This window comes from Anguilla rostrata, chromosome 14, assembly GCF_018555375.3.
Source record: "Anguilla rostrata isolate EN2019 chromosome 14, ASM1855537v3, whole genome shotgun sequence".
Lineage (NCBI taxonomy): Eukaryota > Metazoa > Chordata > Actinopteri > Anguilliformes > Anguillidae > Anguilla > Anguilla rostrata.
Genome location: NC_057946.1, coordinates 25202726 through 25228930, shown reverse-complemented (window position 1 = coordinate 25228930; position 26205 = coordinate 25202726). Strand labels below are relative to the sequence as shown.

The following is a 26205-nucleotide window of genomic DNA, read 5'->3' as shown; positions in this document are numbered from 1 at the left end:
GGCATGGTAGAGATTCACTGCGGACAAGCAGCTGACCTCTCGGCTCCGGGACGGCTCAGCTCGGTCCAGAGAGGAGAAATTGAAGTGGGGCTCATAGGTAATCCAGTCCGGCCGCTCCACCTCCAGAATGGCCTTGTCTTTGGGGATGGCAGCCAGGTCCTTGTATCCAATCACCTTCTTGTCCAATTTTGTCTGGGAAAGGGGGAAAAGTGAGAGTTCGAGAGACAGGGAAGAGGAAAGGTGCATTTAATGCGACGCACCGCTATCACATTAGATACGGTGCAGTGGGCAATGCTCACTGAAAATGACAGACCTGTCAATCATCAAAAAGAAAGAGTCGAAAATAGTTTAACCCTCGTGCTATGTTGCGGGTCAAATTGACCCTTTTTAAAGTTTGAAAATCTAGGAAAAATACTTAAAAGTATTTTTTCAGTATGAAACTTCTTCTACTGGCCTTAATTAGTGTAATCAACATTTGAAATGAAAATGGTTCATTTCATGTATTTGCAAACCCCCCCTGCATGTTTATATCACAGAGATACTGTTCGGGTCCATTTGACCCGACAGTGAAAGTGGAGGCTAAAGGGGGTTAGAAGTGTCAAATTTAGACCATTTCTTTCTTTGCAGATGTGAGACATAAGGTATTTCCTACTCCCTCCCACCATATTTCACCCCAATCACACACACACACACACACCCGCATGCACACACGCACACACAGACACACACATACATGTTTGTATTGCTATACTTGTGAGGACTTCCCATTGACTTACATTCATTCCGTAACCTCTAACCCTAACCCTAACCCCAACCAATACATGCCTAACCCTAAGTCCTAACCCTAAAACAGCTTCTTGAACTTGTGGGGACCAGCAAAAGGTCCCCACCTTGCGTAATTTTCCTCATCCTTCTATCCTTGTGGGGACATTTGGTTCTCACAAAGATAGTAATACATGCCAATACACACACACACACACACACACACACACATTTCACCCCAATCTAACACACACAAATACACACATACATACAAACACTCTTTCTCCTTATTATCCATTATCCCTACCTCACCTGTAAAGTGCGAAAAAGTGCAGATATGCCGAACTGTTGGTGATCAAGTATAGGGCCCCTCAATTGTCTAGGTTCGTCTTCACAGACACCACAGCCCTAGTGTCTCATGAGCACTCTCCATAAAAATTCTGAAATCAGCACCAGAGAGGACCAGAAACCAAGCATGATCCTAGATTACAATGCCACCGAAGGGGGGGTGGAACAACTTGGACAAAGTAACGGGGTCCTACAGCATCAAGCAAATGACTGTGCGCTGGCCTTTAGGCATTTTTTATAACATAATTGATGTATCGGCCTACAATGCGTTCATCATCTGGACGGAGATTTTTCCTGAGTGGAATGTGTCAAAGCTGTACAAGAGGCGCATCTTCCACGAGAAGCTGGGGAAGGCACTTGTGGTACCGCATATACAACGGAGGCAGCACAAGGACCCCAGCCACTGCAGCCACAGTGAGGGAGATCCAGGAGAGGGCTGCACCTAGTACACCAGTGCCTGAGGTAAGTAAGTGTGTGTGTGTGTGTGTGTGCGCGCGCGTGCGTGCATGTGTGCGTGTCAGGGGATCGGGATCAGCAAAAAGACATAGTAATCATCTCCCTCATCTTTCTAGGTTGCTGCTGGGGGAAGAAGGAAGTGGAAAAGGTGCCAGGTCTGCATGACGTCAAGATGAGCAAAATTCATTTGCACAAAGCATACCGTGACGACTTGTCCCTCATGTGCTGTGTAGATACACAGATACACACGCACACACACACACACACACGCCTCGTTCATATTGCTCATCTCTTGTTCATTTTTGTTCATTTCTGGTTCTAAACATTCTAAACATTGCATAAATAAAGATTACTTTCAATAAAAATCCTTATGACTCATTTGGCTTGATTTTAAGTGAACGGGTCAATTTGACCCTGAACAGAAGAGGTATCTCATCTCTAGCAACATCACCCCATGAAAAAAAAGTTCAAAAATGTAAAACAAATTTAAAATTAAATGTTATATAAAACTAGTGTATTTTATATCTAGGTTTTTCCAATATACAGAAAAAAGTTTGAACATGTATTTTTTATGAAAAACGAGTGAATTATCCTAATGAAACCATGATCTGTGAGAGGTGAATAACACCATTGCACTGTTTTCCTTTCATAAAGGGAATTAATGATGAGTAGAACCATGCATTAAGACAGCATGGTTCTACTCATCAAGGTCTAGATTGAAGAGCGTGATAAATAAATCAGTTGAATCAAGTGTTGTAGGGTTGGGCTAAAACAGAAACCTACACCGAGACTGGCACTTTTCTGATAAGATTAGACATGCCTGATGTCCCATATATTCAAAACAGAGATGCCCACATGAGTCCTGAATGATCAGTCTGCTGTTGTTTTTCTATTTTGAGAGCAATTTTATATCAGATTAGCTGTGTTTCTTAGTAAAAGGCCATGAGGGTGAATGGAATTTTCTGAAATCTGTTTGTCTTTATTGGCAGACGTGATCTCAGGAACTGGTACCAACCGGTCGCTGACAAACTGGCTTTTAATCTCATATCTGAAGATCTGTGTCTGTGTTGTCGACGTTGCTCTGTTTCATTGAGAGTCACTGTCATCCCCACGCCCCAGAAACCACTGTCACATATTTTTATTTACATCTCTAGTAATGTCAAGACATACCACTGTAAACATTAGTTTATTTTAATAGGAGTGCTTTTTAGGTATTTTGTGCCCTGTCTCATGCAAGTTGGTTTGCTGACTTTAAAAAAATTATTTTAGCGTTACTTGACTTTGACTTTCTAGTTTTCCTGTGCAAAATGGCCAAATAGACATAAACCCCAAATCTCAATTCTCTGAAGTACTGCTTTGTACATGAAACAGCCATTCTTCCCACCGATGAAAATACGTTGATCATGATATACAGCTCTGGCCAATAGCATAAGGGAGGAGGAAACACTTTTTTGGTGAATTCCGGAGGCGTTGGTAAATCTGCAGCCGTTCTTCATATGACCGTGTAAATTACAGATAAATCATATTCCCTTTTGTGTTTACAATGGCATGTCATGGACACAAACCGCAGTTGGAGCCGACTGATCCATCACCTGTTCTTTCTTCTCCTTTGCTGTCGCCCTTTCATAAAGTAATGGCCATGTGTCGCAGGTCAATGCAGAGGGTTTTCACACAAATGTTTAACACAAGCGAAAATAAGATTAATGATATGCTTGTAATTTTAGATATGCTTTTTCACATGAGACAAAAACTCTTACTCCAGGAGAAATCAAACAGAAACATGGCATGAATTTGTTTTGGCGTTGGTTATTTTGTGATTAATATTGGCAATATTATTGTACTTCGTATTACTAGAGATGTAAATAAAAGATATACCATTACAGTTTTCAGTATTTTAAAAGTAATTTTATACTGTACGATACACAATGTTCCTGTAATCCATTTGTAATTGTACTTGATTTGAATCTTGTTGGGTTCCTAGTATTTTTCTGTTTCAGCTTTGCTTTTATTTGTTGTAACTGTCCAGTCATGCCCAGTTATTTCCCCTAACAAATGTTTTGCCAGATACAATCATCCCCCTAGTGTTGCCTGTGCACTAGGAGGATACAGGTGCTAAAAAAATATATTACGGGGGCATTGTGGGGAAAGGGAGAGGGACGGTTGGGGAGGTTAGGACTCCTTGTCTAACTCACATCAGTTCACTACAGGCCTCTGTGAAATAATGTGGTTCTTGTCAGAATATTCTAAGTTATCCTTTATGGCAGACCAGGTTTCTGTAAATCATGTGTAATTCTACTTGTGTTGAATCCTGTCATGCAAGTTGGATTCCCAATTCTCTTCTGTTTCAGTTTTGCTTTCGCTATTTTTGCCTTTTAAGCGCGTTTCTACCATTGTATAACAGTTTAAACCTGCTGGTTCACAGGTGGCCACTGGGGGGCGGCTGGTCTTACCACAGTGGTGACGGCAGGAGACCCGGGGGCGCTGGGACCCCGAGACGATGGCCTGTTTCCTGGGGCGGCCCCTGTCTCCTGTTCCAGAAAAACAGGGGTCTGAGGTCAAAGGTCACACCAACACAAAACATGGCATGGTTTTTTGCATGTCACAAATATATAAAACCATAGAACTGAAGGAGGGTGTACTTTTTTTTACGTCACCGTACACCGTACACCGTACAACGTACACACACAAAACAGTTCACTGTACCTAGCTAGGATAATTTGATTATGTTAGTGTATCTGGCAGGATTGTTTTTGTATGATTAGGTGTGATTCCAGTGCTAGTTTGTACTTGGTAGGATTCTTGCTTGCTGAACAAGGGTTGGAGTCCTGATCGATGTGGTCACTTCTGGCACTACGATCCTTACTTCACTCTAGTGTTTCTTTTGCGCCTCTACATCATGAAACCTATGCACTTGTTGTACGTCGCTCTGGATAAGAGCGTCTGCTAAATGCCTATAATATAATATAATATTACATAATATATATATATATATATATATATATATATATATATATATATATATATAATATAAAAACACCACACACAAGCTTTGTATGTGGTGTACGCAATAAAATTATCTGCTGTTTAAATGAGAGTGTGTAACAAGTGTTGTAGAATGATTCAAAATGTTTATGTGAATGAGTATTTCAGCATTCATTTTTGGATACAAAGCACCTCATGGACCTAGCCTAGCCTGTACTCAACTAACAACCTAAGTACCTACAGTAAGTAACTAAGAAACTATCTAACTAACTCACTCAGTCACTCGTGTTTAGCAAGCTGAAGATCACAAGGGGGAGCTATTGCATCAATGGCACTGTGTGTCCATTGCCAATAAAAGTACTGTGGGAAGTGTGTACCGTCATTCTGCTTTACATGCTTATGCGTCATAATGCAGAGAGAATCTCATGCACGCTCATTTAGGAAGAAAACTCACGGCAGGAAGTGTGTATTCACAACCAGTCACGTGACCTCACTACCAGCAGACCTAACGCACCGTAGCAGCGGTGTTTACCTTTTCCATGCTGACAGACGGATGCCTTAATGCGTCAGTCACACGGCTCTGTGGGAAGAGACCAGAGAAGGGAGAAGCACGTTTATTGAAAAGCAGAACGCTAGAATGAGAAAGAATCTACAGGTGAGCTTGTGAGCGTCAGGCAGCGGATCCACCCGGAGCAAGAGGAGTCAGACCTGTTCAATCTGATTTAATGCAACACATCTAAAGCTGTTTCATTTCACTCATCACACATTTCACAACTAGGCGTTCATTCCACTATGGAGTCTTGGCTTATGACTGCAGCAGACTAACTAGGGCTGAAAATAAGCAGGACTCGGCTTGGATAGTACTCTGATGGTACACCTCCAGAGAAGACCACTTTGCGACTGGAAGTGATGTTGTTATGCCAGTTTGGGGGGGGGGGGGTTCCTCTGGACAAATCAGAAGACAAATGCTCCAGTACACCGCCACAGACACTACCCTATAGGGGATGCTTTCTATAAACCAAGACTTTAAACGGAAGTCCTGATTCACTGTGGACAGGAAAGATCCCATGGTACTTATCATTATTCATTCATTCTGGTTTGTCTGGCCACATATATCCTCCCCTGTCCACCTAGGCTGACATGTGGTCCAACGCAAAATGGCTGCCGTGCATCATTCATTGCGGAGGTTACACAACGGTGAGTTCCTACCGTGAAAAATTGTATTACTTTGAGCTCTTTAGCTGCCAGACCCCCTTCTATCATTCAGTGTGGGAGCCATTGACCTGGCTATAAAAGGACCTCTTATTGGCCATGCACCGTTATGCAATTCTAGTGGGAGAGGTTAACTGTTGCGGGCGGAGTGTAATGAATCTGCTCCCTGAGCAACGTCCATTAGCAGCCACAGTTCATCAGAAGCCGGCCATTTTAAAGCACGCCATTACAGAGCAGTGTCCTTCTAACGTTCAAAATGACACTGAGCTTCAATGTGGGGACCGTAATGTTCCACTGCAGTACTACTGCAGCTATTCAGTCTTAGGGTTCCCAAATCACATACTCCTGAAACACACACACACACACACACCCACCAAAAATAAAAATGATTTATTGAACAGTCATATTCAAAATGATGTTCAAAGACAGATTTAACAAATGCCAGCGGAACACATGTGCACCTGGCCAAGTTCAATCCAGATGTTTTGCATAAAACTATCAACAGTGTGGAATGGGCTTGTTCTTGCTTCGCAGCAGATAATATCTGAACCATCGATGTCATTAGCATCAAAGTAGATAGATTTGGGACTTGAAAGACAAGCAGTAGCCTAAACCCACAAATCTGAAACCTGAAACCAAATTAGAACACTATCAGGCCCTAGAAAGAGTAATAATTGGCCACCAATAAGTACCTCTCCACCATCAGAGATGCAAAGCAGAGACAGATCCTGACCATGTACAGGCTCGGTGACCACAGTCCAGCCAGAGAAACAGGCAGACATATGAAATCACGGAAACCCAAGGAGGATAGAGTGTAACTGTATGACAGGCGAGGTGGAAGATGCATAAAGGATACATCATCTCCGTCAGTGTGAAAAATCCCAAACCTCTCGCAATTATCCACCATGGATAAACTCCTAACTGTGTCGGGAGAGGGACACACAGCAAGAAAAAGTATATGAGTCTACCACAGCCTGAGAGACAGAGACCATATATACCCTGATTCACTCCAGCCTATCCTAAAGGTTCTATTTCTTTTCTTCTTGATAATTTAAAAAAATTAATTTATTTGTATATTATTTTCTGAATTAATTTGACCTTTCTACTTATTATTCGTAACGCAGCCAACAGAATATACTGTTCATTTAATTACAGTTCAATGTTGCATCTAATTCAGACATAAAAAAGCAGACGCACATAAAACAGGCACTTAAAATGAACACACGCGCGAGCTAGCATAGACAAACATCAGGCGCACACACACTGTAAGACAGAGGCTACACTGCAAGATGTGAACCACGAGTTAGCCACAAAAACAGGAATGCCAGGCTTCAGTTTGCTAAGAAGTACCTAAAAGAGTCTGCAGAGTTCTGGGAAAAGGTCTTGTAGATAGATGAGGCCAAGATTCAGTTGTATCAAGGTGATGGCAAGAGCAAAGTATGAAGACCAAAAAGAACTGCCCAAGATCCAAAGCACCCCCACCCCCTCATCAATGAAAGATGGTGGGGGCATTATGGTCTGGGCATATATGGCTGCCACAGGTACTGGCTCACTTGTCGTCATTGATGATGTAACTGCAGATAGCAGCAGCAGAATGAATTCTGAAGTGTACAGAAGCAACTTATCTGCTCAAGTTCAAGCAAATGCCATCAAACTCGTTGGATGACGCTTCATCCTACAGCAAGAAAATGATCCCAGACATACTGCTAAAGCAACAAAGGAGTTTTTCAAAGACAAAAACTGGAAATTCATGACTGGCCAAGTCTGTCACCCAATCTGAATCCAAGTGAACATGCATTTCATATGCGAAAGAGAAAACTTAAAGCAGCCCCCAAAACAAGCAGGAGCTGAAGATGGCTGCAGTACAGGCCTGGCAGAGCATCACCAGAGAAGATACTCAGCACCTGGTAATGGCTAAGAGTCACATACTTCAAGCAATCACTGCATGCAAAAGATGTGACAAAGTACTAAACATGGCTACTTTAATTCACATAACATTAATATATCCTAAACATTGTGATGCCCTGAAATGGGAAGGGGGGGGTATAATATAATAGAGTATTTTTTTAATCATAAATATAGTATAAAAAGTGCTGTAATATCTACATGGTGAAACCAAAGTGTATGAAAATACCCTGAAATAAATTCTGAGAATGAGCACAAAAAATCAAGAAAAAATATGTCTTTGTTTCAAACATTATGAAGCTCACTGTGCGTATGTTATGCCAATAAAGCTCATTTGAATTTGAGAGAGAGAGAGAGAGAGAGACAGAAATAAAGGGCAGGCTTGTTGGATTTATCTTTTATATTTAACCTAATGGAAAAAGAGCAGAAACAACATTACAAATAAAAAGAATTCTCATAAAAACGAGCATCGCTCAGTTATCCACCGAAGCCATTTCATTCTGCCAATACCGGCAGAACAGCAGAGTGCATTTACTAATGGAGCTAGAGCAGCAATTCTCCCCATTCTCAAAAAAATGTCAAATGTATTAAGGCCAATCAGGCTGAGTGTTTGGGCAGGGGGAGGGGTCTGTAATCAGCTTGTTAATGGACAGGGATATTCTGCCAGCTGTGCATGAAGCATTACAGCACGCTGTAATAATTCCCTGCTAGATTATCACTGTTTATCTTTATTCAGACTTGACCACTGGGTCAACACAGAACCACACGGGCTGATCGTGTTCATGACATTTAATCCCTGACTGACAGACACCACCACCTGCAGGTCCGAACCAACGCGTACCGTCCCCCTGGCCGACCTTTCAGGGAGGATAGTTCCGGGTTTCCGGGTCGGTTCCAGGTTTGTCAGTTAGTAATAAATTTTGTAATTGCGTGATTTGCCCATTTTTATCATTTTAATGCATTTCAGTCAGTAGGATAGTTAGTAGGCTGTGATTGGCCCAGCTCTAACGGGGATCTCCGGGGATTGGCTCAGACTCTACAGTCGGCCGAGCCGCCTCGCGCAGACAGGCCCACCCGCCCACGTAACAGCCTCCGCTCATCGAACTCCATCCCTCCACCGACAGCGTCGCCGAGACAACTGCCATGTTACGCGGCGGGGGGGGGGGGGGGGGGAGCCGCTGCGGATAACGAGCGCTCGGCGGGGCGGAGCCTCGTACCAGCGGGCGGCCGCACGATCGCACGCGCCCTGCTTGTTGCTACGGGTGCTCCGCGGGGAGACGGGACGAAGAGCAGGGGCCTCATACGGGGGGGGGGGGGGGGGGGCAGGGGGCGGTTAAGATGATTCCAATGGCCCCGACTGACAGGAGTGCTCAAAAAATATTAGAGCACAGGATTTTCTGGGGTGGTGGGGTCCAACGAGAGCTCTTTCCACGGGGCCCAAAATCCCTGGTGGCACCCCTGACAGAGAGTACACTGATTTTGTGTTTAATGGACACGGGGATTGTGTTCACTAAGACGAACTGCTGAAGATCAAGACCTCAGCAATGACTGTCAAAGCTGTCACTCAATGACGTGAAGATGAGATCAACAATCAACATCACACTATAAAATAACATAGTAAGGCGTGTGTGTGTGTATGAGACAGACTGCAGGAGTAAATGCACTGAAATAAACAGCGATTTGATCTTAAACACCCAGAGTAATAGTCGGGCTCAGGAACAGATGGACTTGCGTCTTCAGCTAAAAGAGGTTGATCAGCTACACTTGATCAGCATCTCTTGTTGATCGGCTACAGGTTGAACCAAAACACCCGGTGCTGATCAATTAAGCACAGCTTGCACTAGCACAGCACGGCACAGCACAGGGCAACTTCCTATAAACTGCCTGTGCTTAAACGCTCCGAGCCTCCTCAGGCCAAAAAACCAGAAAAGAGGCCACAGGGTGAACCAGTGAAGGAAATAAATGAAATTATTCTGTGGGAAAAAGGTCAGTTTATGGAACAATACACTTCTGGTTACCATGGAAGCGGTGTTCCGTGAGATAAAAAGGATATCCTACATGATTCCCTCCTGCTCTATCTCCCTCCCTCTCTGCCTCTCTCTGTGTCTCCCTCCTTCCCTCCCACTCTCTCTCCCCCTCCCAATACACCCCTCTTATCTAAGTGCAGCACATCCAGCCAACGCCCAATCAGATCGCCGTCGGCAGGGCGATATTCCCCTCCCTCTTTGTCCCCTGGCTGATGATGGTGAGTTCATCACTGTGGAGATGCCCCTCCCCTCCCCTTGGGAGCAAGCACGCACTGAAATAATATACAACTGCAAGGACTGAACCTGCAGGCATTATACGCACTAACACTTACACATACACATAAGCTCATACACACCCACACACACACACACCCACACACATAAGCTCATACACACACACACACACACACACACAAGCTCATACACACACGTATGCACACCGACTCTCACATACACATAGATACACACATATTGTACACGTGAGACACACCCCACGCATACATGCACATATTTATGTATTAACACACAAACGCACACACACACCCCTCTTTCAACAACAACAAAAACGCAGCACAATTAGGCAAGCACACAGCGCCAAATGACAGCCGAGCTAAAGGCTTTCTGCATTCGTCAGACAGCCACTTTTCACTCACGCTTTCTTCGCACACGTTTCCTTTTTTCTGTCCGAGACCGAGAGGTGGGAAAGCGAGGAGACCGCTCTAGCGGTCTGTCTCTAAAACAAACAAAAAAAAAAAGGGTCGCGCTGGGACAGTCCAGGAAGTTCCAGAAACAGGAAAGGTACAGAAAGGCAAACTCCGGGCCAGACACAGCACAGCCCCCCCCCTGCATGCGTTACCCCGGCGTTCCCTCAAACGTTTCGCACGTCACCGTACCCACGCACACACCCACCAATGTCAGGGACGCGTTCGTCTGTAAACGTGCGGGACCCTCTCACAACAAGCCCTGGCCATCGACATTTTGGTCAACGTTTCTTTCGAATTCTCTTGAAGATTTACCGTGTGACCACCAGGATTAGATTTTTGTTTACTAACAGAAGCAATGAGCAAACCCATCATTTCAGACCACAGGCATTTCAGATTACAGCTCCCATTTGTCAGCTTTCAGAATTATATGAGGCCTACAGGCCTTTTTGGGGCTATGGACGTCGTGTTTTTACCAATATCCCACAGGCTGATGAGCTAATGGGAGAGTGATATCATAAAGGGGTTGTGCCATGATTGGCTGGGTGTTCTCCCTAACTACGCTTTGGAGAACCCTCCCTCTGAAGTAAAATTTAAGGAGGGCAGGCCTTGGTTCACAGCTAAGCAAGCACACACAAAGCTACGTTAAGCCAGACCACCTTTCAACTCTAATGACATATGCACTCTGGGGAGGAACAGTGAGGTAGTGGCCAAGTATTGAGTCATCTGGGTTTATGTTTTCTATTAAATACCGCCGGGTGTTTTCGTCAGCACCAAGAGAAGCAAAACCACACCCTCCATAGTCCTTGAGCAATTTGTAAACATCACTTTTTTTTGTTATGTTACTTTAATCGAAAATCCACTGGAAAAGAATCTAGTGTCGCAGTAGCCGGATGGTCTCTTAAAAAAAAAGAGCTAATGAAATCAGCAGGGGACAAACAACAGGGTAATTTAATCTGAACATTAGCCTAGCGGCAGGGATGGGGGATCCATGCATTTCTGAGGCTGCCGCCAGACATGGAATACGCCAGTAACAGTGGGGCCGTAACAATAAAAGACCAGTCACAGGACAGCCACTGGAATAGAACTGGAATAGAACAGCTACAGGGGAATCACAGCGGGATCAGAAATGAACCAATAAACCACAGAAAATTTTAAACCACTGAAAGCTACTCAGCAAATCCACAGGCAAACATGGGAACACAATCTTGATCAATTACATATAACAGAGGGTTCTGAATCTATTTCAAGCTGGAAAAGCGACGTCCTGTTTGTATTGTAGCCATCGCACCTGCAGGTCAGGGTTAAATCACTGGGATGAACATTCCAGAAAGACATTATGCCTTGCCAAGTGGCCCAACCTTTTTAGCAATGTGGTCATTCCAACGGACTGTGGAATAGGGGACCAAGTTTTGGCTGCCACATCCAGCAGCAAAGCTCATAACCCCCGGGAAAATCAAACTCTCTCACGATATTGATTGATAGGAAATGCAGCCTAATGACACAGGGCCCATCTTAAATTTTGGCTCACATTGTGAAGATGTTTCAGTTTCTTTTTTTTTTTGTCATTAAAAAAAAAACAGCTCAAAAGAGGCAGCAGCCTAAAAGGGGAACGGGAGGCTTGCCACGAGCCTAAACACATTTTTACACATCGGTCGTCTATTCACGCAATACGGGAAATTACTGGCTTCACACGTGCCACTTATATACACCTGTCTCTCAACTAAAATGTCTGTATGAAAGGGCTTTTGAAAAAAACACTGGACTCAGTGCCAAAATGGTTAGAAGTGCCAATCCCAAACTGGCTTACGCTGACCAAGGTTCTAAACCTGAACTGCCAAATGGTGACCTGCATAAATGGGAGATTTAGACAGTTAATTACATAAACTGACAAAATACAGCATTTAATGTTAGGGACAAAAAATGCTTGGCTTTATACCACCATAATACATTGTTCTCACTCTTTTTTTTTGCCCTGAGGAAATTGAATGTAGTCAATATGCGCCATGGAACTTGCTGTCCGTTTCAAATGCCCGGGGAATACTAAATCGTGTACGGGAAGAGCGCGCCAATGGCTCTGCTGAACACAAGTCCTCGCCGATTTACTGTAACAGTCAAAACTTAATTTATTGCTTAGGAGAGGCACTAGGGGTTTGGAGGCGATGTATTTCAGTGCCACACATCCGCCACTAGAGGGAGAGTGTGCGCAGATAAGTCGCAGGGCTAGGGTCTTCAGACTCTGAGCATGTTCCAATGTGTCATTGTCTATAAACAAGCTCAGGTCCAGCTGCTAGAGGTTTCTCAAATCCATGGCTAAAGCTTAACTTTTAACCTAAAATTTAACTGTAATGTATGACACAAGACAGGGAATATGTTCCTTTGGGATGGAAGAAAATTTTGCCGCTCCCCCTCAAGAGAAAAAAAATCAACACGAGGGCGCGCGCGCGCGCGCGCACACACACACCCACACCTGACATCACGCTAATACATAAAAGCTTTAAGGATTTATTCTTGCATAGCCTTCGAACAGTACAGTGCACTATTCAACGTCCAACATAACAGTGCAAAGAGCGATGTTCATGGAGTAAACCAATACATAATCGCTCAATTTCCACAAGACCCCGCTGTTGGTTTTCACGCCCATCTCCTACTACCCACGTGCCAGAATTTCACGAGCAGTTGCACAGTGATACTGTGTATTCACTAAGTATCCGAGCTAATGATAAAGTAAAACTCATAGAAGAGGGGTCAACGGCAAATGGGTGGATTACGCAATAATATGCTATATTATACAATGAAAAATACAAAGTATAATGGAACCGTGCTCATACGTGGGCGCGAGGCCTCCCACGCCACTCCGATCCCTTAACATAACGCATCCCACGCAGAAACAATTGTGGGATTGGGATATGAATCATTTTCAAATTATGTCCTTCTTGGCAAAATTAAGCATATAATACTGCAGCATTTTTTCAGATTAGACACTGGACTGAGGCGAAAGGTATTACCTTTTCGCGGCTTTAATATAATTAATTACCTGAACAGTCCATTCAGCATTTGCTACTAGGTCTAAGAAATGTTGACTAGATTGAAAGCGCAAAGTTCTTGGGGCGCCAGAGTGGGCGTTAATCAAATAAATTTAATCGATACAATTGACTCCGAACAAAAATATATTTACATATCTGTTGGCCTTAATTAACTGAGCAGGTTACAATATGGTCAGGTCAGGAAGCTTCTGTATATTATTTTAATTCACATCCCCTATAAGCTGTGCTTCAACACCAAATTGGCCATAAAATTGTGGGATACGGTTTGTCCACATAAAAGGGAATGCACGACCACTAACGTTGCTTCCAGCTCCGTTTCAACTGCCCAGGAAAAAAACGGTATCAATACAGGGGTAGTTCACCGTCGCCCTTGTCTTAAGCCGTTAGCTACACCGCCCAGACTGGCACAGGACTGTCCCGTTTCGTATCAATTCCCGCTAATTCTGTGGACAACAGGCTACACCATCCATCATCTAATAATGTAGACTTCAGAAACGGAGTGTTTACATCTCTGTTATTAAAGAGGTAAACATACACGTGACAGATATCGGTCTGCGAATATTAGCTTAGCACGCACCTCCAGAATAGGCTTAGGTGTATCCTCCTGTTTATGCCAGCTCAAGCCTGTATCGATAGGACTTTATTAGGTTATCCAGATAAGAGGCCACAATGCTGTATTAGATAACATGTATAGTACATCGAAGAGGGTGTCTTGAAAACACAAGTTCGATGCACACTGCAGCTAAAAAAATTCAAGACACAATATTCAACTCCTACCTTTTACGCCTGGAAATACTGTCCTCTTTGCTAATAAAAACGATCCTTCTCGCGCATCAGCATCCCCTTTGTGTTAGAAATCCCTGAAAAATACTTGGGGTTTAGTGCTGGTCGTATGCCCCTGTAAAACATGAAGGGTGGAAGGTTGCTCTCAGATGCAGCCTATAGAGAGCGTATTCAGATGCAATCTGCGTTCCTCCTGCTGCTTGCGCATCTGGCTCGAGCCATTCTCAATAACTGGGTGGGGGTATATTCTGGACGCCCGATGACAATGCACTATTCGCCCCCAGACGAGTGGCCTTCACATCGAGCTATCCAATAAAAATATTAAACACTCACACACCTACATCGCCTAATGGAATTGCATGTGTGCGCACGATAAACATTTTGGAATTCTGTGTAACATCATGACTGACGCAGAATCGTGTTGTTTTCCATATCTCACATGCAAGCGCCATTATTTGACAAACGTCTGTAGCAAATTAGCAGCAGTAAAATACTTTTTAGTTTTTAATTGCAGCGTGAGGTCGTGGATAGTTTCCAATACATAGCTGTAATTCTCTAAGGGTTGTTTTCCAAATGAGCGAAGTGCGACAAGTGGAACGTGTAAACAAGAAGGGGCTACGACTATTTAACCAAAGTACACTTGCCAATTTTCTAAAGAATAAAAATCCAGGACAACAACAACTGCCGACAACTGCACGTCCCCTCATAAAGGCTAAACTTCCATAAGTTAAGCGGATGTATGACCTCCCTGTTCTGGTGATTTGAGAATAATGGCCTAATGCTATGGATTATAATAATTCATAACATTTTTTGTTATAAATCTGTGCAGGCAGGAAAAATTACAATCAATGTTAACATAGTAGCACTTTGAAAGTACACCGGCAGAAATAATATTGAACTGACAAACCACGTTTTGACTATAGCCAATAGCCAGCCAAGGCGAGTCAGTAGAAACGTTCATGTCTGATAAGAATGGCCAGTGGGGTTTGTCATAATCTTAAGTGAGCATGCAGAGTAAATTGGTTGAAACTGATATGTGCTCATCTCAGAACCTCCTTTGATATAGTATTAGTATCCTCAGTATTTTGTAACAAGATATTGTACATTACAGTATTCCTGCACACGCCTACTTCAGGCGTGCATGTGTGCATACTCATATATTCATGCGTAGTTCTCCCCCATCTCGCCCAATTCAAGCTTAACTGCACTTTGAAGTGAAAAGAACATAAGAACATAAGAACATAAGAAAAGTGATGACGAGAACAGGCCCTTCAGCCCAACTTGGCTCATCATTTTTAAAATAGAAATAAGAAAACCAATCAATATTAAAAACCCCGAACAATCAATAAAACAGTCAAGCAGCAAGTAAAAACAATCAAGCAGTGAACATCACGTATTTTTGAGGAAAGTGCTTATCGTCTCTGCTCTCCTGTATTGACAGTGGGTTGCCAAGGTGAGCAGTGACACACATACACTACATGGCCAAAAGCATATGGACACCCGAACATCACACCCATATGTGCTTGTTGAACATCTCATTCCAAAACCATGGGCATTAATATGGAGTTGATCCCCCCTTTGTTGCTATAACAGTCTCCATACTTCTGGGAAGGCTTTCCATTAGATTTTGGAACATGTCTGCAGGGATTTGCTTCCATTAAGCCACAAGGGCATTATTGAGGTCATGCCACTAATATTGGGCAATAAGGCTTGGCTCAGTCAGTTTACCAATTAATCCCAATGGTGTTTGATGGGGTAGAGGTCAGGGCTCTGTGCAGGACAGTCTTCCCCACCAAACTCAGCAAACCATTTCTTTATGGACCTTGCTTTGTGCACAGGAGCATTGTCATGCTGACACAGGAAAGGACCTTCCCCAAAGCTAAGGGGCCTAGCTCAAACCATGAAAAACAGCTCCAGACCATTATTCCTCCTTCACCAAACTTTACAGCTAGCACTATGTATTTGGGCAGGTAGCGTTCTCCTAGCATTCGTCAAACCCAGATTCGTCCGTCAGACTTCCAGATAGTGAAGCGTGACTCATCACCCCAGAGAACGCGCTTCCACTGCTGTGGAAGTCCCATGGCAGTGTGCTTTATTCCAGCCGACGTTCGGCATCGCACGTGGTGATTTCAGGCTTGTGTGTGGCTGCTCAGCCATGGAACAGTTCTTGTGCTGACGTTACTTCCAGAGACAATCTGGAACTCGGTATTGAGTGTTCCAACTGAGGACGGGCGACTTTGATGCACTGCGCGCTTCAGCCCTCTGAGGTCCCGTCCCATGAGCCTGTGTGGCCTACCGCTTCGCTGCTGCGCCGTTGTTGCTCTTAGACGTTTCACAAAAACAGCACTTACAGTTGACTGCCCTGCTCAAGCAGGGAATAATTTTGATGAACTTGTTTGAAAGGTGGCAATCTATGACATGCCATGTTGAAAGTCAGTGAGCTCTTCAGTACAACCTATTCTACTGCCAGTGTTTATCTAAGCAGAATGCATGGCTGTATGCTTGATTTTATGCACCTGTTAGCAGTGGGTGTGGCTTAAGTTGCCGAACCCTCTAATTGGAAGGGGTGTCCACATACTTTGGGCAATGTTTTGTATATATTTAAAAAATGAGAGAAAATCGGAGTACAATAAAAATAAATAAATAGTTAACTTGGCACATGACATCTTCAGGATCAACAGTGCAGAGGTTTTAGCTTACATTACATTACATTACAGGCATTTAGCAGACGCTCTTATCCAGAGCGACGTACAACAAGTGCATTAGTTCAAGGTGCAGAGGTGCAAAAGAAACACACTAGAGTGAAGTAAAGATCGTAGTGCCAGAAGTGACCACATAGATCAGGACTCCAACCCTGTAGAGTAACCTGTTCAGCAAACAAACAACAATCCTGCCAAGTACAAACTAGCACTGAAATCACATTTGCCTAATCAGAATCAGACAAAAACAATCCTGCCAAATAAAAACTAACGTGATCGTATTAGCCTAACTAGGTACATTGAGCTAAACTATAGGCTAGGGAGGGGTGGGGAGAGGTGCAGCCTGAAGAGATGAGTCTTTAGTCTGCGTTTGAAGGTAGTCAGATTCTCTGCTGTTCTGACCGCCACGGGGAGGTCATTCCACCAGCGAGGGGCCAGGACAGACAGCAGACGGGAGCAGGAAGTACAGACATGAAGAGGGGGAGGTGCCAAGCGTCCAGAGGTGGCAGAACGGAGAGGTCTGGCTGGTGTGTAGGGTCTGATGATCCTCTGGATGTATCCTGGTGCTGACCCCTTAGCTGCCTGGTATGCAAGCACCAAGGTCTTAAATTTGATGCGAGCCATAACAGGCAGCCAGTGGAGGTCAGTGAGCAGGGGGGTGACATGGGAATGTCTGGGGAGGTTGTAGACAAGATGCGCTGCAGCATTCTGGATGAGCTGCAGGGGTCTGATGGTGGATGCTGGCAGACCAGCCAGCAGCGAGTTGCAGTAGTCCAGGCGGGACAGGATCATCGCTTGAACCAGGAGCTGGGTTGCGTAGGTGATGAGGAAGGGGCGGATTCTCCGGATGTTTAGCTTACTTTTGGTTAAGCTAAAACCTCCGCTTGAGGGGGGATGGGGTTTTCCAGAGAACAAGGACATTATGTCATCCACAGCTTAAACCCTGAGCCAGTGCTCTCGCTGCCCCTCTCGTTTTCTGTCGCTCGAGAGACCCGGGTCTTGTGTAACCTGTCTCTGGGTTAGGTTTTTCCCTCACAAGCAGGGATATCAGATAACCTACTGCTTTTAAAGCCTCAACAGTTGTGATTAGCCAAAGCAATGAGGTGATGGCACACAACAACAGAATTTGTCAAAGTGGGTGATTTCAGAAGAATTTGGCCAGTTTTACTGAAACAAATAAATGTGGCAAACCAGTGCAGGATTCCCCCACCGGCTCCACTTGGGGGAGGGGACTCTCAAACAGGAATGATTGACAGTCCCTTACCTGCTCCAGTATGTGCTAACAGCTACCATCACAAATGCAAACCTGAGACTGCTGTGAGGAGTTAAACTCCAAGCACGGTTACTTGCAGTCAAAACGTCAATCCAAAATGTTTAGAGCGAACAGAAAATTATGATAGTAAACACACTCATGTCTGAATGTGTAATGCACTCATTTCTGTTTATAAAGAGAACGGGGCCCGGCACACACAATAATGGTCTGACTTCGACGTTCACCCCCTTGGCATTCATACTTACACTCCTCAGTCTTTCAAAACAAAACAAAACCTGGATTTGCAGCACAGCACACTAGTGGCTGGCAGTGCATGTCACCCCAATACTCCACATCCATTTTCCCTGCAAAACAACACCTTCCCCCGGGTGACTCTCTCCGATGTGACTCTCTCTAAGCTGAGGGAGATCGAGCGTTCTCACAAGAGGGACTGGAGAAGTCTTAATGACTGCTATGGAGAACACCGAGTGTTGCGGTGGTATTTTACCTCACCTGAACCGGAGACACCGAGATAACAAAACACCCTGTTGTTTCCCGATGGGAAAAGCACCGCCCCGGACCCAGTTCTGATGACACAACCGGGAAGCAGGTGGAAAAAGTATAAATGGAGCCAGATTCAGGCAGGTAAAAACTAATCTCTATGCTCTGAAGTTTAGCTGCACCTGAAATATGGCATGAGAAAGGAACTTCATAAGGTGATGCAATCAGGGTAAACACCTTCAAATATAATGGCCTGGACTCAGTTGGGGTAAACCTGCTCTTGCTTCAGGCGTTAGCCAATGCCCTGCTTTGCCGGGTCAGCTGTCTGTGGTTATACGTACATTTCCACAGCTACCTCGTGAATTCTTTAGTTGCACCAGAAAAAAAAAAAAAAAACATTATTTGAGGAATATTACCTGCGTAGGGCGACCACATGCTCTTTCTTTGAATGAGCTGCGCGTCGTACACATTGCGCACAACGTCACGTTACGTAGCGTGAGGGTGATAGGTCATACAGAAATGGCTACTGGAAACGGACTTGCTTCTTTGGTGTGTAATTTTCATTTGTATTCTAACTATTTTTCCCTAAATTTTACAATTTATGTATTTTTATTTTTAGATACTGATTAATATAGAACTTTCTGGATCATGTTATGACCAGCTAGCGATTAGCGTTCATTCATCTTGCTTGTATAGACAGGTTTGCTAGCTGGTGTGTGGCTGTACACGCAGTGAAGCATGGCAATTTATCATACGGTCGGTCTTCATATAACTGATCCTTTTGCACAACCGAGTCGCATCATTTTGAACGACAGAATAATTTGCTAAATTTTAATAGCCAGCGAGCATACTTGGATAGTCATATTTTTATTCACGAATCATTTTTATTAGCTAAATTAAAAGGATAATTAGATAATTGTATCGGTATCAGTGACGGATGGTATAAACTAGGAAACTGATCCAGTTAATTTAAATTTTATATAACCTGAGCATACATTCTTTCAATTTTTAGGGCGTAGAAGGAGCCACGGCCGCAGCGCACGCGCTCTCTCTCCCGGCTGATGCGTACGGAAATGACGTGAGTGTCAAACATATGTTTTCATTGCTACATTATTTGATTCAATCCAAGATGTTTCGTTCAAATTAGGCTGCGGTGAGTGACGAATATTTAATACGTCACTACGTGTTTTAAAGTCAAATTTTGCTATGTTTGAAAGTCATATTACTTAATTGTGCCACATATTTAAAATGTTAAAATGATCATACCGGTCCCCAATAATGGGATGGATTAAATTTGATGGATGTGATTATTTCTTAGTAAATAAGTTTCGATAAATTCGTTTTGCGTGATTTTCATATGTATGCTTTCCCTCCTATTCTTTTAGCCTCAATTGGAAGTAATGTGGGCAATGAAAGCCTACCAACATGCTGACATTTACTTCAATGTAAGTTATATAGTTAATACTAGTGAGCAATTTAGCCAACACTGCTCGTAGTGGTTACCAGATGAACACTCCTCTAATTCCATTTTGTGTTTTGCAGCTCATCTCCTCTGTGGATCCGAAATTTCTGAAGCTCACAAAAGTTGACGATAAGATTTACTCCTCGTTCAGGGAGGCATTTCCCGACCTGAATATTCAGATACTGGACCCGGAACTGCTCAAGTCAGAAGAGGCCAAAGAGGTGAGCAAGTTTGAGAAAATAATGATGTGACATTCTGAATTTCCTTTTTCTCTTTCATTTTTGACGTTAACTCACCGATTGTGTTTTCTTGGCAATTAGAAATGGAGGCCGTTTTGCAATCAGTTTGAAGGACTCGTGGAGGACTTCAACTACGGCACGCTTTTGCGACTGGACTGCCAGAAGGACTACACAGAGGAGAACACCATATTTGGTATGTCTGCAGCTGAACAAATAGCAGAAATCAAACGATTATGATCGGAACTAATGTTCAGGAGCTGCCGGCTGGCTTTGTCAATAGAGCCGCTCTACACTGTTAGCGCGAACTCCGCGATCATAGACTCGAGCCTTTATTGCGTCAGCGGCCGCGGCAACCAGCTGTGAAGGGAGGTCTGCAGCAGCTGGACCCGGACGGCTTGTCCATCTGGAGTTGGGCGGGTTTCATTTGGCCAGGGTTACTGCTAGCATTAGCTTCTCCCAATGATGCAGTGTGTGTAGTTCCGTGAGGACTGCACGGTTGTGAAACAGTCGCTGCCTTGTGCGTCGGAGGAGAGTGCATATGGTTCAGCTGCAATGCTCCTGGCGTGGGTGGTGTAGCAATGAACGAAGGCATGACTGGTTATCTCAAACTAGGGACAGAAATTCAAAAAAGGGGGGGGGTGTTTTAGAAAAAAAAAATCAAAAGAACATAGATAAAAAAATATTCCTTAAAACGCATTGCTGATCTGTTACATGTAATAACTAGCCACAATGTTGTTTTTTCCCCAGTAACCAGAATCCAGTTCTTCGCCGTGGAGATCGGAAGGAACAGGGAAGGCTACAACAGTGTCGTCTTCAACGCCAAGAAACAGAGCTCAGAGGCAGGGCAGAGCTAACCAATCCACTGGCAGCCGTGCTTCAAGCCTCCTCCACCCCAGAAACCACCTATCCAGCTCAACGCTGCCCTCTGCAGGTCACTGGGGAGGGGAAATAATGCAGTTGAACTTACTTTCCTGGTGTCCATCCTCCTCTGGAAGTTCCTCACCAATGAGACTGAAGCCACTCAGATCCCATGCTGTCTGAGGAGGCAGAAGTTGATGTTAAAAATTGATAACGCCCCTCAAAAATAATTGGCATGTTTCCCCGCCCCCTAATCCATCAAACAAGGTGGTACTGGAAAGTCCTGAACGTTTTTTGCTCCACTGGTGTGCCAAATGACTTCCCTTGAAAAACAGACTGTTTGTTTGTTTGTTTGTCCTTTGTTTCACTGTCACAAGATTGTCAAAGAAAACGAGCCTTCCCGTGAAGGCGGGTCACGGTTCGATAGTGGCTGAAATGGTTCATGCTTAATATATAAACTGACGCAGGGCCATGTTAAACTTTGTGTTTCTTTTGACAAGACTTGCAGTTTTTCCTCCAGTATTGAACCATTCACAAAAGGATTCTAAGCAATTGCAGTTGGCAGGGTATTTTCATACATTGGGTTTGCAATATCAGGTCTTCCTCTGAGTTTTGCTGGCTTTCATTTGTATGGCCTGTAGAGTAAAATTTCACTTTCTCACAGGCAAGTATTTAGGTTTAAAACTTGTAAAAGTGAGGCTTTTAAAGTTAGCTGCTGACTGTCACAGGTAATCAGTAATGCGTCATTAGTTCAGTGTTCCTTTACCTCAGATTCCAAGCACAGGAGAGCCATCACCATCAGATTTCTGAATCAGCTTCAGTGGGTGAGGCATCACCGTGTAGATAAACTTCATAGGGTCCAGTAAACAAGCCAGTTCACTAATTGCATAAAACTGATATTTTACTGCAACACTAGTGGTTGCAAATGTGTCATAGAATCAAAGTGCATTTTTTGAGGGGGTTGGGGGGGAAGTATATCCATAAATGACTGTGACAATATTCTCTCTACAACATCTGTGAAATCTATTATTCCCTTCCTGCATACACTGCCAAGCGCACCGTCCAGGCCCTTGTGTCATCCTGGCTGGATTACTGCAACTCTGCTTGTTGGTCTTCCTTGTATGGATCCTCAGGCACGTACAGAATGCTGCTGCTCGCGTACAATCAACCAAAACACACGCTCGCCACGCCTCCCATAACCCCTCACTGGCTATGGATTGTGGACCGAATACAAGCCTACAGTGCAGCAAGAGGAATTTCCCTACGATCGATTAGCAAACCTCGGTCTCGTCAGACCGCTCGGCTCGGTTGCCTTACTGTATCCTTCCCGACAGGGTCTCCCTGCTCGGACACGTCCTTTCTCTGCTCGGCCACATCCTTTCTCTGTAATGAGCTCCTCACCACAGTCAGGACAGCGACGTCACTGCCTACAATTCACTTCATTCATCTGACTTGTAGGAGTAATAGTGCCAGACTTGGCTAATAACATTCCCAGACCAGCGAATATAAATAACTCAAACAACACTAATGCAAATTAACTTTGCCAAGCAAGAACCAAAAAAAAAAAACCCATAATATAGAGAGCCATAAGAAGAAAAAACCTAAAGCCAATAAAGAAATTGCCAGAACCCGAACTGGTATAAAAAGGTATGAGTGTTAGTGGGTGAAGATGACGGGGAACCAAGATGCAGTCTGAAGGGGCGTGTCTTCGGCCTGCTGCCCTGACCTTAGGAGGTGGTTTCCATCCTTCGCCACAGACCGAGAAAACAGACCTTTTCAAACCGCCCCGGCTTAACGGACGCTGAACCTGTGGATTTAGCAGCCCTGCTGGGGTCCCTTTTCACAAAGCAGGATTACGAAGTTAGATGGATAAGTGCACTGAGTAAAACCCAGAAACCTCACAAATCTGAAGTTAAAAAGAAAAGTGGCATTCCGGGTTTTACTCAGCGCAGTTATCCACCCAACACAGTAATCCTGCTTCCTGAAACACCCCTGTGCTACGTCACGCTAGCCTCAAACCCATTTGCTAGTTACAGCACTACATTCCAACTCCTCCTTGCACCTACTCTGGCACCGAACGTCATGTTGTAGCTCTGCGTACACATTACTCTCCGTGGCAACACCGATGACTCTGCGGCAAGTTCTACTCTTCGCCCAAACCTTAATGTGTGCACTTTACGCAAGCCGCTCTGGATAAGAGCGTCTGAAAAAAAAAACCCTAAATGTAAACGTTAATGTCTAGCTGAGGTAATGTTTGCCAACCGCGCGCTGTCTTTCAAAGGCTGATCAGCCCGGTACGATGTCTCCAGGCCTTGTAACGACGGTGTAACTGAAGCTGAAACAGGCATTCTTTCTCCCTCCTCTGCGCAACACCCACACATTACAGGGACGAGTCTGGCTCAGTACAAACCAATGTTTATTTATTTCTTTTGCAGTCACGGTGCTTACACTATAATGCAGCAGACATCCAAACTGGTCAACCAGCTACCTCACCACTCAATGGACCCAACACACAGTTTCCCAAATGGACACATTCGCATCAGGAAACAAAGGATTTAAAAAACAAAAAACAAAAAAATTTAAGTATGGTTGATTGTTAAACATGGTTAGAGATGAGCTAGGTCTTCACAAACGATTAGCAGCAACACTCGTCGAGAGTAGCACAAATTGCTAATATAAATCCATTCTGTATTACTTACTCTTACTTAGTGCGATTTATGCATAATTTCCTTCGGTAATTAAAATTAAGGTGGGTTTCTTCGGACATGCGAATGAGGGTGGGGTCAGTTCTGACTGCTAGACAGGCTAAGTGAGAGAACGGTGGGGGGGGGGGGGGGAAGTCCTATTTCTTCTCCCATCAGTACCTCACTCCATCCCCGGATGACCAGAATAACATGAGCACCAATGCCTGCAAGGACACATCACTGCAACCTCAGACTTCCTATCTCCCCCCCCCCCACCCCCCCCCAAACCACAAAATAAAAAATAAAAGAAAACTCAACACAGCCTGCTGAAATTGTAGGATCCGTTTCAATCAGTGCAATTTTTTTTGTTTTGTTCCTACCTCCGTCGCAAATTTCCTCTAGTGTCATCATCATAACATTAAAAACAATTTTCTTAAAAATTGTTTCCTAGGCAACGTTACGAGTCCAGCGGCGGGTGAGATAGAAAGGAAAGGGAGAGGAAACGAACGTCAGCGCTCCCTCCGAGCGCGAGGCGCAGTGCGGGTTAGACTGCACCCCGCCCTCCATGTCCGCAGGAGGGCTTCCCTTCAGGGTTTCAAAAACCCTGATTCCACGCTTCTCTGGCCACTCAGGATTGTCCTAATGTGAGATTTCGTCCTATGCCGGGCCAGGGATGATCGCAGCCTGTGAAATTGGGGGTCCTCACCCCCCCCCCGTCTTACCCGTTCCTGGTATTAGGGAAGGCCCAAATGCAGTGCTGGGCATTTGAGGCTTCACAAGCACCCCCACCCCCCCACCCCAGAAATGGGCGAAGCTTCAAAGTACTTATTTTTTTGAGTCGATCGTGATGTATTGGATTTGGGGGAAGCCTTCCCGATTGGTTCACGGGACCGCGACTCGATGCCACGCGACAGCTCCGTACGTTAAGGGGGAGGTGAGCGAAGCCTCGAGGGTCTACCGTCGCCGTCTAACAGCACGCCAGAGCCCGGGGGAGACAGGAAGGAGAACGCCACGCTCAGTCTAAGCAAGGTCAAAGGTCACCCCGCACACCAAAGTCATCCTCCCCCTCCAGCGACTCCTCACGGGTACGCGAGCCCAGCTGGAGTTGGCGTCTACACGTCCCACGTGCTCCCCTTTTTCGGAAAGTTACAGGAAAATGTACGACAGCTCAGAGCGTCTCTCTCTCTCTCCCTCCCTCCGTCCGTCCGTCAGTACCCCCACCCCCCCCCACACCTCTACCTCTTTGAGGCGAGCCCCGCTTCGCCGCACGTTCGAAACCGACGGCGACCCGTCACTGGAGACGCGCTGCTCTCCGCACACACAGACAGACTCGACACTCCGGAGGACTGTAAAAATTTCAATCACACTTTTTTTTTTTTTTTTGTCCATTTTTTTTTCTTCTTAAATTTAATTATTATAAACGTTCAAAATGTTATGAAAAAAATGTACACTTTTCTGTGTATTATTTATACAAGGCAGGCAGAATGAGAGGAGTACCGTTACCCCTGCCCCGCCCAGCTGCCCTCCTGCCGGGGTTCGGGGCCTCCCTTTCCAGTACATCCTCTGCTCCTGCCACCCCACCCACCCCGCGCCCCCCACCCTCTCCCCATCCCCTCGGTGTTGCCCCCCTCCCCCCCCCCCCCAAAAGAACCACCCTCCCAAAAAGTCTATAATTCATTCTTTGGACTTTGAGCCCCAATTCTCAGAGTTTGGTCAAAAACGGTGACCCTTGGAAACTGGCTTTAAAGATAAATTCACACGGGAAGGGGGAAGTCGAAGGGGACGGGATTTCGGGGTCGGTTTTCGGGTGCGCGCGCGGCGGTGGCGGTGGTCCCCTGACGTCCTGGCCTAGGGAGGGCGGGGCTGTGGAGGGGGGCGGGGCGTGGAATGTCAGCTCATCATTTCGTTGCTGTTGACCCCGTAGGTGGAGTTCTTCATGGAGTCGTTCACCTCCCTCCGGAACACCGAGAGGTTCTGCGTAAACCTGGGACGAGGAAGAGGAGGAGGGGAGCTTTAGAACGGGGGGTATACTCAAACTCGGTCCCAGGGGACCCGCTTGTGTACACCATAGACTGTATAAAAAAATATGCACAAAGTCACTGTGACGTCATCCATCGAGCCTCCTCCAATGAAGAAATGGCTTGACAGAAAGCCATCGCGTCCGGGGGGGGGGCTAACTGACGCTAGCGTCTCGCGAGGTCGCCGAAGGGAAACGCGACCGCGTGGAGCGGGGCGAAGAGAGGCGAGGCGCGGCGCGCGTACGCACCTGTCCCGGTTTTTCGTTAGC

General features: G+C 45.0%; 3 protein-coding genes and 1 long non-coding RNA gene across 13 annotated transcripts in view; 2 read left to right on the top strand and 2 right to left on the bottom strand.

Annotated features, from left to right (window-relative positions):
* LOC135239602 (dematin-like) overlaps positions 1-19160 on the bottom strand; it is a 35248-nt gene extending 16088 nt beyond the window's left edge. The window contains exons 1-4 of the mRNA XM_064308390.1: positions 19092-19160; positions 5081-5128; positions 4017-4094; positions 37-192 (exon numbers count right to left, since the gene is read on the bottom strand). Of these exons, the coding sequence (XP_064164460.1) occupies positions 37-192; positions 4017-4094; positions 5081-5128; positions 19092-19145 (336 nt within the window). The 5' untranslated portion in view covers positions 19146-19160. The remainder of the gene's footprint in view (positions 1-36; positions 193-4016; positions 4095-5080; positions 5129-19091) is intronic.
* Positions 130-1933, top strand: LOC135239603 (uncharacterized). Its single transcript, XR_010325421.1, has 2 exons — positions 130-1572; positions 1683-1933. It is a non-coding gene; the product is annotated as an uncharacterized LOC135239603 (long non-coding RNA).
* Positions 19091-21713, top strand: pbdc1 (polysaccharide biosynthesis domain containing 1). Of its 2 annotated transcripts, none has more exons than XM_064308388.1 (6): positions 19091-19224; positions 19688-19753; positions 20061-20120; positions 20218-20358; positions 20458-20569; positions 21124-21713. In XM_064308388.1, the coding sequence occupies exons 1-6, from the start codon at positions 19195-19197 to the stop codon at positions 21228-21230; spliced, it is 516 nt and encodes a 171-aa protein (XP_064164458.1). In that variant the 5' UTR covers positions 19091-19194; the 3' UTR covers positions 21231-21713. The 2 variants fall into 2 exon arrangements, with proteins under 2 accessions (XP_064164458.1, XP_064164459.1); XM_064308389.1 differs by lacking the exon at positions 19091-19224 and adding an exon at positions 19399-19431.
* A 1920-nt stretch (positions 21714-23633) lies between these two features.
* The window catches only part of LOC135239600 (exportin-7), a 27210-nt gene continuing 24638 nt past the window's right edge, over positions 23634-26205 (bottom strand). For all 9 annotated transcript variants that reach the window (XM_064308380.1, XM_064308383.1, XM_064308386.1 and 6 more), the window contains exons 27-28: positions 26185-26205; positions 23634-25902 (exon numbers count right to left, since the gene is read on the bottom strand). The exon at positions 26185-26205 is cut by the window's right edge and continues 107 nt beyond it. In XM_064308380.1, the coding sequence (XP_064164450.1) occupies positions 25809-25902; positions 26185-26205 (115 nt within the window). In that variant the 3' untranslated portion in view covers positions 23634-25808. The remainder of the gene's footprint in view (positions 25903-26184) is intronic.

Coding starts and splice junctions, on each gene's coding strand:
- pbdc1 (XM_064308388.1), top strand. CDS start 19,195: ATGGCTACTGGAAACGGACTTGCTTCTTTG. Junction 20,359..20,457: donor AGTCAGAAGAGGCCAAAGAG/GTGAGCAAGTTT, acceptor CTTGGCAATTAG/AAATGGAGGCCGTTTTGCAA. Junction 20,570..21,123: donor AGAGGAGAACACCATATTTG/GTATGTCTGCAG, acceptor TTTTTTCCCCAG/TAACCAGAATCCAGTTCTTC.